The 15,665-nt window shown below is 32.6% G+C and overlaps 1 protein-coding gene across 1 annotated transcript; it reads left to right on the top strand.

Moving 5' to 3' along the window:
- Positions 1-4: 4 nt before the first annotated feature.
- Positions 5-9,732, top strand: LOC143080536 (ER membrane protein complex subunit 8-like). Its single transcript, XM_076256420.1, has 5 exons — positions 5-237; positions 3,139-3,215; positions 4,773-4,842; positions 5,458-5,549; positions 6,942-9,732. The coding sequence occupies exons 1-5, from the start codon at positions 34-36 to the stop codon at positions 7,096-7,098; spliced, it is 600 nt and encodes a 199-aa protein (XP_076112535.1). The 5' UTR covers positions 5-33; the 3' UTR covers positions 7,099-9,732.
- Positions 9,733-15,665: the final 5,933 nt, after the last annotated feature.

The following is a 15,665-nucleotide window of genomic DNA, read 5'->3' as shown; positions in this document are numbered from 1 at the left end:
GTCAAAATAAGAGAAAAGCGAAAGCCATCCAGCATGGCGGATTTATTTTTAACAAGCGCAGCTTACTGCAAGATTTTGCTTCATGCAGCTAAATATCCTCATTGCGCTGTCAATGGTGTACTTCTAGCTGAAGAACCAAAAAACAAAGATCACAAACATATACGATTTGTTGACTGTATTCCACTGTTTCATTTGTCTTTGAGTATAGCACCGATGCTGGAGGCTGCTTTGTTGCAGGTGTTAATCCGTTTACATTAGAAATTTTAATCAGAGGAATCTCTTTGGTGTTGTCACAAAATGTCAACAACTTAACGATTTGATTTATTGTTCATGATTTTAATTTCACTAGACTCCTAGTTTTTCAGATCTAGATAAATATTTTATCTCTTGAATATATTATTTATGTCATTCTTATTTTTCACTTGCAGTCCATATACATGTATAATCATGAAATTGGGGTACCATCACTAAAATGAGAGAACTCCCCAAAACTCAATATGAACCAGAAAACCGATAGATATAAGCCTGTTTAGTGTTATACTAGTCCCAATAATTATGATTTCTAGGAAGGCTATTTTAAATTTGACACCTTATGATGTAAGGTGTCAAAGAAAAAATATAATAGCCTTTCAAGACGTCATTATTATTTGGACTTGTGTTATACCATTTTTATTTGATAATGAAGAATATGAATTTGAGTCGTTTGACAATTTCTCACTGTAATAGATTAAACTTCAGAAACTTAATGTGTGTGTCTTACATGCAAATTCTTTGTACAATAATATGGGAAATAATTATCCAATTGTTAATAATTATGTCCACCACACTGTTATAGAACATGTACAAGGAACTTTCATAAAAGTCAGGACACATCATTAAGTTCACGAAGTTAAATTGTACTTCAATTGAGTAAAAATTACATATATATATATATATTAGTGTTGGATAATCGGTTGAAATTACCAACCAATTATCTATTACAATCGGTTAACAGCAACCAACCGACTATCGGTTATAATCGCATCATAATACCTTGCCCTTTTTTAAATGAAATCATGCATTTAGCATGTTTAGTCTCATTGTACATGTCTAATGTGTATATTCCATATCATTGTAGAGTTTATATATTCATATTTGATCTTTTGTTTCCTTTTCATATATTCTGGCGTACTAAATTATAATCCTGGTACCTTTGATAACTATTCATTTAGCAATTAAAACAAAGAATTAATAAGAATCAAGATTCATATTGAACATATTTTATCTCATAATTACAACATTAATTACCAACAGTATGACAGTGACACTAACATTTCTAAATTTCAATGGTGTAACTCACGATACAATTTCAATATAACACAGCTGTATAAACATTTGAGTGCTTCTAATTAAAAAAAGATATATAAAGTTTTTAACTTTAAAAAAATTAAGATTAACAGAAAAAAATAAAACAATGCATTTGCATTATAATATATACAGTAAACAAAGCCAATGTCTGTTAATTCGTGTAGAATGCTTTTTTTTTTCACTTTTGTGATCATTATTTTTCTGTCAATTGTGTCATTCGTGCGTCTGAACTTATAATTGCAAGAATGCGGAATTATTTCATAGTTGAACCGTATCCGATTTGTGATTCTTATATTTTTCAATATGGCGGACAAATTTCGGAAAATTTACAAAAATAAACGATGTTTGGCAAGCAATTTGAAAAGGAATATGACGTTTTTGATGCTACAAATGGATAAAACATTAATAAAAGGCAATTTGCAACACGTTCTAATGAAGCAAAGAAATTATTTTGTCTAAACTCAGAATGATTTATGTACGCTCTCAAGTAACAAGTAGAATCTACCGGTATTGGAAGAAAGTATTTCATACAAAGTTATTAATTTTAAATAACATTCCATCAATCAGCAAATAATTATAGTCAATGCATTTGTCACGTTTATAAAGAAGGAAATTGGTTAAGTCTTTAATTATAGGATGTTTGACATTGTTATTGTCATCGATCCTGATTTTTTTTGTTATTATTTGTTTGACTGCGCATATAAAATGCAAACCGCAAACGGACCGGAAGTTGATAAGCTTAAAGTCCGGAAACTTTAACGACAATCGATTAAACAAAATCCCAATCGATTATCGACATCGCCAGGCCCAACCAACTGATTTCCGACTTATTCCGATCATCAGAACAACACTAATATATATATATATATATCTAAAAATTGTAGATTTATCATTGAATTAAGCAGAATTTCACCTTTATTAGTCAAATTTTCAGGTAATGTATATTTGTTCATAGGTTGATAATCATATAAAGAGTTTTGGGAGTTTTCAGGAAACCATAGTGCCGTTCATCATGAACAAGTTCTTTTTGGGGATTCTGTTGTGTCTGTTTTGGTAGCGATTTTCTTATTTGGCCAACTTCGAATATGCATTGCAGTGCTCTAGCTAGAAATCAAAAGGGACAGGGTGCCAGTGGAGGGCAGGGCACTTTTTATGATAAGAAAAGGCACTGCTCATTTTTTTGGTCTACGTTTCTGTCCTAATTAAATTACCTAGTTATTAACACCTTTGAAGTCTTTATCATTGTAATTGATTGTAATGACATGATTAACCTGGGGGCAATCACACAGGTGTCATATATGTAATTAACTTGGAGATCAGAAATCGATGAAACAAAATTTTACCAAAACGGCACAAGATAATTTTGGAAAAAGACGTCAGGGCAGAAGGGCGCAGATGAAGGCACCCAGGGCGCGGCGCCCTTCTATTTTGGGCTAGCGAGACCACTGCATTGACAGGATAGATTTACCCATTTAACCCCTAAACATACATGTAGATACCAATTTTAAACACATTCTTTGTTAAACTAGGGAACGAGTTCCACTGTTAATGAAATCATTTTTTTATTAAAAAATGTATAGGGTACACATTCCCAAATTATTTATTGTGTATTTTCAGTTACCATACCTTATTTTGTAATTCAACCTTATTTAAATTGCATATTTTGGATAATCTGATTACACAATAATTATTACAATTTACCCTTAGTTAAATATGGTGTATTTTCAGATTGTTTAATTTATTTTGTTATTTTAAAATTAAAAGTCTTATAGCTTAATTGTATACTTTCAGATTGAAGCCTACAGTAAGAGTATAGGATGCGTGATAGCCGGATATTATCAAGCCAATGAAAACCTTGATGATAATGTGTAAGTTACCATTTCTTGGAAAAGAGATTATACAGAGGCTTTACTGATTGTCTGTATTTTGCACAGGATTTTTTAATAAAATTACTGAATACGGATTTGTTATTAAAAAATATGGATTTTCAATCAATCCAGGAAAGAAAATCATAGTTGCTTCAGTTTACGGTGATCAGTGTCTAAAAGGTGCTTTTTTTACTGGGAATCCCCGCTCTTTACAGCAAAAAATGATAGCGATCAAGTTTATTTCATGGACAACAAGGATCATTTCTGAAAAATGGTGTAAATTTTAGGTTATGATATTGGTCAAAATCTTTCTGCTAAAAATATCTGAATACAACTGCAGATACTGTCAGAATGCAGGAAATTGCATCTAATTTTTCAAAATTTTTGGGGAGGGGCATGCCCTCAAACCCCTTAGATGGTTTGTGCTGCTTCACGGCACTCTTTGGGCGTACTGCTGACAACATTGCAAAACTACTGACAATTCTACTGATAGACACAAAAAAGAAGTCTCTTAATACAGGTGGTCTTCCAATACAGGTTCAATTTATATGAAATGACTTATGTACTACTGAGGAATCTTAAATTGGTGGTCTTTTAACACAGGTTTCCATTCTCAATTTTATTTTGCTTAATAAAGGTGGTTTCTTAAGCAGGTTTGACTGTGTTTATTTTTATGCCCCACCTACGATAGTAGGGGGGCATTATGTTTTCTGGTCTGTGCGTCCGTCTGTCCGTCCGTTCGTTCGTCTGTTCGTTGTTCGTTCGTCTGTTCGTTCGTCCGTCTGTCCCGCTTCAGGTTAAAGTTTTTGGTCAAGGTAGTTTTTGATGAAGCTGAAGTCCAATCAACTTGAAACTTAGTACCGGTACACATGTTCCTTATGATATGATCTTTCTAATTTTACAACCAAATTAAACTTTTGACCCCAATTTCACGGTCCACTGAACATAGAAAATGAACGTGTGAGTTTCAGGTTAAAGTTTTTGGTCAAGGTAGTTTTTGATGAAGCTGAAGTCCAATCAACTTGAAACTTTGTACACATGTTCCTTATGATATGATCTTTCTTATTTTACAGCCAAGTTAAATTTTTTACCCCAATTTCACGGTCCACTGAACATAGAAAATTAAAGTGCGAGTTTCAGGTTAAAGTTTTTGGTCAAGGTAGTTTTTGATGAAGCTGAAGTCCAATCAACTTGAAACTTAGTACACATGTTCCTTATGATATGATCTTTTTAATTTTACAGCCAAGTTAAATTTTTGACCCCAATTTCACGGACCACTGAACATAGAAAATTAAAGTGTGAGTTTCAGGTTAAAGTTTTTGGTCAAGGTAGTTTTTGATGAAGTTGTAGTCCAATCAACTTGAAACTTAGTACACATGTTCCCTATGGTGTGATCTTTCTAATTTAATGCCAAATTAGATTTTTTACCCAATTTCACGGTCTATTGAACGTGTAAAATAATAGTGCAAGTGGGGCATCCGTGTACTTTGGACACATTCTTGTTTATTTTGTGGAAAGTTTACTGAGAAATTTAAAACATGTCTATTCTACTTTCAGATTAAACAATGCAGCAAAAATAATAGGAAAAAGAATCTATGATAATAACCCTGATACTTGTATTTTTATAGTGAGTGTTTATTGATAATTTGTTTGTCTATACCATTGTATACACAATGTACAATGGTATGCAGAAGTTTATATATGCAATAAAAAGCATTAAAAACAACCAGGAGAACACAAATGATTTTATATGCCTTAAAAAGGTCCTTTATAAAATGGCAAAATCAAAACCTCAAACTCATCAATGAATGGAATACAAATGTCTTATTCCTGACTTGGTATAGGCATTTCCTTATGTAGAAAATGATGGATCAAACCTGGGTTAAATGCAGGACTTCTAATATTTGAATATATTTTTTGAGAGAGAAAAATATATTTTAATTGGTCAGTTATGTGTTGAGAGTCAGAAACTTAGAAAATAAAAACTTCTATAAAATAAGAGCACAGTAAGAACAAACTCTATAATTAAATTGGATTCATATTGATGCAAGTTTAGCATGAAAAATGTCTAAAACTTTTCCAAAAACATTACATATACAAATGACATATCTTATATTAAATTGTATCACAAATTTTCTAGTCAAAGAGGCTTTGCGTTTTTAATGTGTGATTAATGTGAAAATTATGTGATGATGTCCCAGATATGTTATGCATATTTTCAATGTATGATTCTATTTTTCAGGTTGATAACAATAAAGTATCGCCACTAGCAGTGTCAGAAGCTTACAATATATATACATTTAAAGAATCAAATTGGGGCAAAACTGATAAAAGGTATAGATATGTTGACTTTTTCTTACTTAGTAAATTCAGGTGCTCATATTGTTGGAGTGTCATCAATTAAGTTTAGCTTAAATTCTGCTACTGATGAACACTTGACATGAAAAAAATTGGCATGTGTCTTGACATCAATCTATTTGACTTATTTCTCCACATAAACCAATTTTGACATGCCTCTTGACATAGAACAAAGGCTGGTGAGTTTTATATAATGGTCGATTTTACTAGTTGTTTGGTTTGTCAAAATTGTTTGTCTATCTTGATAGACAGACCCATCAACATAAGACATCTACTTATATTTAAAAAGTTTAAATCACTGAGTATTTTGAGTTTTGGGGATGCCTATTGTCAAAATGGTTCATAGTTGCGGTTCAGTGATTAAACCTATGATGGGTACTGTACATACTCTACAGTGGCCAGCTGAAGGACGCCTCCGGGTGCAGGAGTTTCTAGCTACATTGAAGACCCATTGGTGGCTGTTGTCTGCTCTATGGTCAGGTTGTTGTTTGACAGATTCCCCATTTCCATTCTCCATTTTATCTTGTACATGTGCAATGTAGTGAACTTTATTTCCAACATTCAAATCATTTCCACCTTTTCAGGACCAAATGATCACAACAAAGTTTTTAAAAATAGTATACAAAACACAAGACAACTAAAGATTGAGCACCACTTAACCCACTAAAAACAACTGAAGGTGGTGATCTCAGGTGCTTCAGAATTGTAAACAATTGAATGTGGTGATCTCAGGTGCTTCAGAATTGTAAACAATTGAAGGTGGTGATTTCAGGTGCTTCAGAATTGTAAACAATTGAATGTGGTGATCTCAGGTGCTTCAGAATTGTAAACAATTGAAGGTGGTGATCTCAGGTGCTTCAGAATTGTAAACAATTGAAGGTGGTGATCTCAGGTGCTTCAGAATTGTAAACAATTGAAGGTGGTGATCTCAGGTGCTTCAGAATTGTAAACAATTGAAGGTGGTGATCTCAGGTGCTTCAGAATTGTAAGCAAATTTTTACAATGTTATACTGTATTAATGTTCAATTAATTTATATCGTTGTGTTTATAAAGATGAGATATGGCTACAAACACATAAAATAAAAAGAAGTTCAAAAAATAAAAAAATTAGAATTTTACTAATACAAAATCTAAATACAATGTATTAAAACTGTTAGCAGTGGTATATTTAAGAATGAAGTAAATCAATTTCAATCAAGTAAAGTCATACAACAATTTCCTATCAAAGAGAATGTTGTCCATTTTTGAAATAGAAGTTACAAAACGACTTAGTGATATCCAATTCTATGTAATAAAAAAACTAAATGACTATTTTTCTGAGGGTTGCACAATTGAACAGGAAGTAACAAATGTATGTATACATTGTAGACCAACAACAGACGAAGAAACACTAGAGTTAAGCAGAATGTTATTATCTACACCAGATTCCTACAGACAGTTAGTTGACTTTGATAACCATTTTGATGATCTATCTAAAGACTGGAGAAATTTACAAATAGCAGAATATATAGACAGATCGACATGATACCTATAGATTAGATAGTATATGTTGTAACTTCATTTGTGAAACCGACATGTTTGTTATTTGTGCCTCATCACTAAGTATTCTGTGTTTGTTTTGAAAGTCTCCATAACTTTCTTTTAGACCCCTAAGACATATTAAATAAAACTGTTAACTTAGATTCAATCAGAAATTATATGCACAAAACTACCTGGTAACATTCCATTTTATTAGTTTGTACTTCTTTGAAAACAAGAAAACATAAAAATTGTTCAGGAAGATCTGCATATTTTACTATGATAAGAAAATATAAGTAAAATGAAAACCAATTTATTTGCACATCTAATTTTATTGATTCAATGATCAGATAAAGACTGAAATGTTCCAGTATATTGTTTTTTTAACCTCTCTATGTGAATGTTTCTTAATTTAAAGTTTTTGATAGCACTTGATTTCAATAATTTATAAATGTATGTAGAAAGTCTGAACATATACAGCTGATATTATTTATATGTTTATTGTTGAAGCACATACAAATCAAGTGTAAAGGGAGATAATTTCTCATCTTGAAAAGAAAAATTGTATAGATGTACAGGCAAAATATGTGTATAGATTTGTAGAAGTCCTATCATTTTAAATCATATACAAATCATTGGACAGAGCTTTAGAGCAGATTTACAAAGGGATGTAGTCTGCTAAAAAAAACATATTTTTGGGCAAGTTATGATAAATTTAGTTTATACAAATATACAAACCTACAACTGTAAAGTGTCATGTAATTGTTTTAAGTAATTGAAGCATATTATATTTTGTTTACATTTAAACTTTATATAGTTGTATTAAGGTTTAATAAATGAGCTGCCTCAGATAGAAATCAATCTTATTCAAGTTCATGTATATATGAACTGTTGTACATGTATACTTGGATGGAGAGTTGTCTCATTGGCACTCGTACCACATCTTCTTATATCTATTTGACTTCGATTGAATTTGAACATTCAAATGTGTAATAAAAGATTAGTCTTAGTCTGTTTTGTAGGGTTCTTATATCAAATCAATTTTCAAACAGTATTAATCTTTGCATTGAGATATTTTTCGACCTAAAATAAGTTAATAAATGCATTGATAGCCAACGCATCTCAAATTATACAATTCTTATTTGAAATCATGAACTACTGAGACATTTGACATTTTTATGTATTTTTAAAAGACAGATGTCTGAAATTGTCTGGAAATATGAGCTAAATGAATTTAGAATATGAGATGTTTGCATGTTACCTTGTTATCTAGATAATATGTGTGTCTCGTGACAGTGTTGAAGGTGTAAAATTCCATTTAGCTTACACATATTTTTAGGTACCATAAACCATGGATCTAACCATTAATATTTGTATAATTTTGAGACAGCAGGTGGCATAATTCAATCTTTTAATGCCTGCATTTTTTTCAACTCTGTATTGAAATGTTTTTAGACATTACATGACATTAAAATTTCATATTAAAAAACATTGTACTAGCTTTAAATGTTTCAGATTTAGGGTACAGTTTTGGAACAGATTTTATTACAAACATATACTTTCTTTTTTTAACATCAGGCTTTCCGGTAAATACAAGTTTCAAGTATGAATATAATACTCAGAATTTAACCAATTGTAATACTGGATTTGGTGTTTTGTGCACAAGTTTTTATTCTCTTGAGTACTGAATAAAGTTCTAGGACCCAGAATTAGTTGTAAATTGTTAAAAAGAATATGTCACATCTATGTAATCCTTATTTAAAAATGATCAATATCATTTTTACAAATCTCAAAATTCAAAGATGGTGGTTACAAAATAAATAGATGTGTTGGGAATCCAAAGGGATTTTTAAACATTCAACAACAGAAAAGCCCCTAGTAATAGGTTGTAAGGATCTTTGTTTCTTCTCAGATTCTTTAAAAAATCCAAATTAATTGTTTAGTGTTATCATAACCTGATTATTTGAAAAAATACTATTTGTGGATGAAAAGTTTTTGAAAAAATGTGTTCATTTTTTTTTTTTTGTATGTATGATTTTGATGTTCTCAGTACCAGTAATTAAAACCACAGGGACTTACATAGATATAATTATATCACATAATTATCCTGGTCGATTAGAGAGTACCTTTATGAAGTGCAATAACTGCTTAGTCTTTTCATTACATTTATAACTTGTTTCATGACAAAGGTTAGGTAAAGTTCATTTATAAATCATCTTGCTTCTGTTCAAGAATTACATGTATCATAACATTTGTATTGTTGTGTGTAATAGAGACAAGATTGATAACAAATGAATACTGTTTTCATGTTTAAAAACCACAGTTTGAAATGTGTTTGTTAATCTATCTAGTAAGCCTGTATAACATTGAATAGAAAGTTAGAATTTAATGCCTCCATTCACAAAGACCATCTAAATCCTGCACATTGTTTGTAAATGGTATAGATTTACTGTCAAGATTGAACAGCCAAATTTATTTTATTTTGAACCAAAAAACTTTTTTGTTTACATGTACATTATGAAATTTCAAGTAATACTGCAAGTGTTGTCGAATTCTTTCTAGATGTTTTTCTTCTTTTTCTTGTATGCATTATTAGGATCAAACATGTTAAATATTTATAAAATAAACAGAATTTATGATATTTGTTGACTTTTGTCTGTGTCTGAGGTGCCTTAACAATCACTTGTGTGTAAATCTTTTAATAGGCAAATTTTACTTTTCAATTTGTTTTTGCCCTTAAAAGTTAGAACTGTATATGTAAACTGTTGCAGGATTTTCTTGCTACATTGAAGACCCATCGGCTGTTATCTGCTCTTTGGAAGGGGTGTTGTCTCTTTGACCCAAAGGTTTATTCAGAAAATACAAGATACATTCACGCCATTGGTTGAGATATTAAATTGCTCATGCAGAATACTAGCTGAATCGGCTATAATGGAAACCAATTACCATGAATAAAGAAATTGTAATGGAAAAACCCTGATTAACCAGAGCAGAAATCACTAATAAGAGAAATAAAATCATCTTTGCTCCTTTGATTGATTGGTTGTTTGTGTGTAACTTCACTTTCAGCTCTCTTGGCTAGTTTCCATTTGTGGAGAAAGCCATGTGCAGGGTTCTAGCTCACACCATCATTGTTGAAAGGCAACTGAATCTGTTGAAGAAATACTTTGTGAATGAAATCTTGAGTTTAACTTGCCAAATTGAATTATTTTTATGCAGTTAAGCTGCATTATGCGAGCACCCTAGATTTGTGTTCTACCCAATAAATCCTGAAATACTTGCCATTGTTATTATCTAGCTTGCTACTATGTTATATATAACTAATTGAACACTTTTTTAATACTTTTTATTCTGGATTACAAAAAAAATGACCAGAAAAACCTTAAATGATCGTCGATTTATCCAAAAGTTTTAAAGTTACACAAAGGAAGTAGTGCTTATTAAGAATCCTTGTGTAGTTCATTATGACTTGTCCTTTTAGCTAAGATGTCAAAGAACAATTGTATGAAATATTTAATCGCCGAAAATCTCTTAAGACAAGTAGTTTAGCTTTCCCAAATGACAAAAGTCGTAGGAATATTGTTTGTCATCAATACGTACGGTAGTACAACTACGTCAGTAGTCTATTATATAATAAGTTCAACTGTTCATGCTGTTGGCGGCAATTTCAAATTAGAAAAAGAAATTTTCGTAGCTTTTCAATTTGGAGGCAGGTGTCCAAATTAGAGTGGTCCGAGGTCCGCGCCCTTCCACTTTTACAAGCGGAATTTCGACTAGGATAGTTGGTTTCTAGCAACGCCCGACGTAGTTACCTTCCATTTGAAAGAAAATAAGAAATTACTTTGAAAACCTTTTCACCATGTTCACCAAAGTCTCCAATTAAACGAGCTAAAAACTTATTTTTATCATTATTATTCATGACGGCGATGTTCATTTTGTTCAACCGCTAGCTTTATACAGAAAATCGCCGACAAATATTGTATTAATTCGAGTAAAATCGTATCTGATTGACAAAAACAACATTGGCCCGAGACCACAATTAATTCCTCTATCATTTCTTTATAACGTTTTGTCACATTAAAAAAATTTTGCCTATTCTTTTTGTCTAATTTTTTGTGTGTGTAATGTACAGTACAAGTCCAAAAATATATGCAATTTTCAGAAAAATTGCATCTGTACATCATACAAATTTGGCCAATACACATCCATACCCCTATAGGCAAGTCAAGAGATGTTCCGAAAAGTGTAAATATAACCTTTTTGCACCTGGCCTAATCACTCTTTCCTTATTAAAATCAGTTAAAATAAAACATCCAAAAGTTTATTTCAGCTCTCTTCTTTCATTTCCACCCCAGAAAAGCTAAGAAATGAATGAGAAAGGGAAAGAAAAAAAATAAAGAAAAAATACACTATAATTAAAGGGAACTATATTCGTGAACAACGAAAAGCGGGGTCATTAATTGTGGTCTTGGGCCTATTAGGGGCCAAAAACTTGACCAATTCCAATAAAACTTGGCATGATTTAAGCTTAGTGTATTATGAGTCAGTTTACAAAGTTTCAAAGCCATATGATATATATTATAGAAAATGTGGCATTTTTTATATCTCAACTTTGGTTGCTGAATTGTGACGTTGAAATAGAACAATTTCAACTTTCAAATTTTGGCTTCAAAAATCCCAAAAAAACACCAAATTGCACTTTTTAATGTCTTAATGGATAAGATATTATCTATTCAAAGTACATGATAGCATACTTAATGTATGAGACTTATAAAAATTTGACAAAAGTTAATTTTATATGTGCCTATGCCAAAAAATAGAGGTTTTCAAATGAAGTGAGGCCTTATATGAAATGTAATATTTTCCACTTACAACAATTTTCTGAAGTTGTTAAATTAAAACAAAACATTTTACATATCATAAATGTTCTTTTGATGTAAAAATAAAGAAAAAATACACTATAATTAAAGGGAACTATATTCGTGAACAACGAAAAGCGGGGTCATTAATTGTGGTCTTGGGCCACATTGTAAACACATAACAATGGCGGCCGTGAAGACAAAATTTTACAAAATCGGATCCGATTCCGGAAGCGGATAAGGGTAATTCCGGGTTTGGCGATCTTTTACAAAATAAATCCAAGCAGGTGAAAAAAAATACATCTATGCGTGGTAAATGAATATAAACACTAGTATTGTAAACTAAAAGATATATGTAAAAGAAAGCAGAAGAATATTTTATTCAGAAACTCAAAATTACTTTTTGACAAATTTTAATTTAAAAATCCAATACAACGTGACAGCTGGGAACAGTATATTTAACAATATACATGTTCATGGTCACAGTCTAAATTTTATAAATGATAAATGATGATAATGCATGTGAGATGCTTTTAAAGTGTAAACATATTACTGCAATTTCGAGGGGTTATTTGTTTTTTCTCAAATTTGAAGGGTCAATTAAAGTAGCTGAAAGTTTCTTTCTTTATTTTCACAAATAATGCAACTATATTGTATATACCTTAATGTAAGTACCGGTAAATCATATGATATATAGGTGGCATTCTTTGGGCCACTCTACCCCTTCCTGTTTGATAACTTGGAAACGGTCGAGCTCCCCACCCCTAAACCATATGAGGGGCAGATCCAGGATTTTAGGTTAGGAGGGGCGCAAACTTAAATTTTCACCGAGCAGAGCGAGGTTAAAAAAAAAATTGAAGTAAAATTATCGGAATATTCTTTATTAAGCTGAGAACAACCCATGCTTTGCAAATTTAAGGGGGGTGCAAGCCCGCAACCCTCCCCCGTCTGAATCTGCCCCTGCATATATTCAAGTATAGGACAATATAAATAAAAAATGAAATATAGGGGGAGTCCCTGGAGTTACCCCACCCCCTCCTGTTTGAGAACTTGGAAACGGTCGAGATCCACACCCCTTAACCATATATATTCATGTTTGTGACAATATGAAAAATCAAATGAAATATAGGAAGAGTCGCTAGGGATCACCCTACCCCTCCTGTTTTAGAATTTAAAAATGGTCGAGATCACCACCCCTAAACCATATATATTCATGTATGGGACAATATAACAAATTAAATGAAATATAGGGGAGTCCCTGGGGTCACCCTACCCCTACTGTTCGAGAACTTGGAAACCAATGAGATCCCCACCCCTAAACCATATATATTCATGTATGGGACAATATAACAAATAAAATAAAATGTAGGGGAAGTCCCTAGGGTCACCCTACCCCCCAGTGGCGGATCCAGAAATTTTCATAAGTGGGGCCCACTGACTGACCTAAGAGAGGAGTCCCTTGGGTCTCTCCACCCCCTCCTGTTTGAGAATTTGAAACCCATTGAGATCGCCACCCCTTAACCATATATATTCATGTACAGGACAATATAACAATTCAAATAAAAGATAGGGGAGTCTCTGTTCACCCTCCTGTTTGAGAACTTGGAAATGGTCAAGACCCTTACCCCTAAACCATATATACTCATGTATGGGACAATATAACAAATCAAATGAAATATAGGGGAAGTCCCTGTGGTCATCCCAACCCTCCTGTTTGAGAACTTGGAAACGGTCGAGATCCCCACACCAAAACAATATATAATCATGTATGGGTCAATATAACTAATTAAATGAAATATAGGGGAGTCCCTGGGGTCACCCTACCCCTCCTGTTTGAGAACTTGGAAACCAATGAGATCCCCACCCCTAAACCATATATATTCATGTATGGGACCAATATAACAAATAAAATGAAATGTAGGGGAAGTCCCTAGGGTCACCCTACCCCCAGTGGCGGATCCAGAAATTTTCATAAGTGGGGCCCACTGACTGACCTAAGAGAGGCCCGCTCCAGTCACGCTTCAGTGATTCCCTATATAAGCAACCAATTTTTTCCCAAAAAGGGGGGGGCGGGCCCCCTGCCCCCCTAAATCCTCTGCCTACCCTACCTGTTTGAGAACATGAAAACCGTTGAGATCCCAACCCCTAAATTATATATATTCATATGTATGGGACAAAATAACAAATCATTTACATTTACTATGGGCAGGTCAGTCAGACCTCACCTTTGATCCCTGTTGTAGTGAACATTTGTCCGATTCGTGTCTCATAACTTTTGTACTATAGAATACAAACTCAGTTTTCTTTCCAGGGAAACCAGTCCATTCATACTATTACATGTTCATACTAAGTCAAATTGAACTTCTAGCAGTCAAATAAAACCAAGGTTAACTACCAAGTAGAACAACTGCAATCATTGGGAACTTGTACCACTGCAGACTTACCATAAAAAATATACATTGATATATGCATTGCTTTTGAAACCTTGATAACATATAAATTATTTGCCTTAATAAATTAATCATTAGATAAACATGAATGTACTATATATGAATGTTTAATGTTAAGGCAACATTGCCACAGTTTTCATAATTACGGTTGCCTTGGTTTTTGGTTAACTGCCTTCAGCGCTTACAGCGCTTTGATTTCTATAATGAGTTCATTCTATAAGAAAGGGGAAAAACCTTTTGAATTTTCCAGTTTTCTTTGCTGATGTGGAATAAGGCTTATTTAAAATTGTGACAGTAATCTCAATAGATAGAAATATTTCACTTATTGTATTAGACTTTTATATTAAAGTTTGGTTCATATAACATTTAAAGTTCCTAGAATTAATGATCTGGAAAAGCTTTTCCTATTCATATTTCATTGTTGCTTTTTAGCTCACCTGGCCTGATGGCCAAGTGAGCTTTTCTTATCATTTGGCGTCCCTTGTCGTCGTCCGTCGTCTGCATAAACTTTTTATACGACCGCAAAAATTGAAAATTTTTTGGTCATATATGTATTGGTTCCACGTTGGCGCGTTGTAGTCTTGGTCGTCGTCCAAAGACATTTGGTTTTCGCACTCTAACTTTAGTAAAAGTATATAGAAATCTATGAAATTTAAACACAAGGTTTATGACCATAAAAGGAAGGTTGGGATTGATTTTGGGTGTTTTGGTCCCAACAGTTTAGGAATTAGGGGCCAAAAAGGGCCCAAATAAGCATTTTTCTTGGTTTTTCTCACAATAACTTTTGTATAGGTAAACAGAAAGCTATGAAATTTTAACATAAGGGTTATGACCACAAAAGGAAGGTTGGGATTGATTTTGGGAGTTTTAGATCCAATAGTTTAGGAATGAGGGGCCAAAAACAGGTCCCAAACAAGCATTTCTCTCGGTTTTTGCACAATAACACAAGGTTTATGACCACAAAAGGAAGGTTTCGGATTGATTTTGGGAGTTTTGGTCCCAATGAATTAGGGGCCAAAATTAAACTTTTTTTGATTTCATCAAAAAATGAATTATTGGGGTTCTATGATATACCAAATCTAACCGTGTACTCAGATTCTTAATTTTTGGTCCTGTTTTCAAATTGGTCTAAATTAAGGTCCAAAGGGTCCAAAATAAAACTTACCTTGATTTTAACAAAAATTGAATTCTTGGGGTTCTTTGATATGCTGAATCTAAACATGTACTTAGATTTTTGATTATGGGCCCAGTTTTCAAGTTGGTCC

The sequence above is a fragment of the Mytilus galloprovincialis genome, chromosome 6 (genome assembly GCF_965363235.1).
Source record: "Mytilus galloprovincialis chromosome 6, xbMytGall1.hap1.1, whole genome shotgun sequence".
NCBI classification, from domain to species: domain Eukaryota; kingdom Metazoa; phylum Mollusca; class Bivalvia; order Mytilida; family Mytilidae; genus Mytilus; species Mytilus galloprovincialis.
This window is presented reverse-complemented; position numbering and strand designations above follow the sequence as displayed.

Bases quoted from the DNA above. Each gene is read 5' to 3' on its own strand.
- LOC143080536 (XM_076256420.1), top strand. From the start codon at position 34: ATGGCGGATTTATTTTTAACAAGCGCAGCTTACTGCAAGATTTTGCTT. The intron at 238-3,138 runs GTGTTAATCCGT...GTATACTTTCAG, and splicing joins TGGAGGCTGCTTTGTTGCAG to ATTGAAGCCTACAGTAAGAG. The intron at 5,550-6,941 runs GTATAGATATGT...TATACATTGTAG, and splicing joins TGGGGCAAAACTGATAAAAG to ACCAACAACAGACGAAGAAA.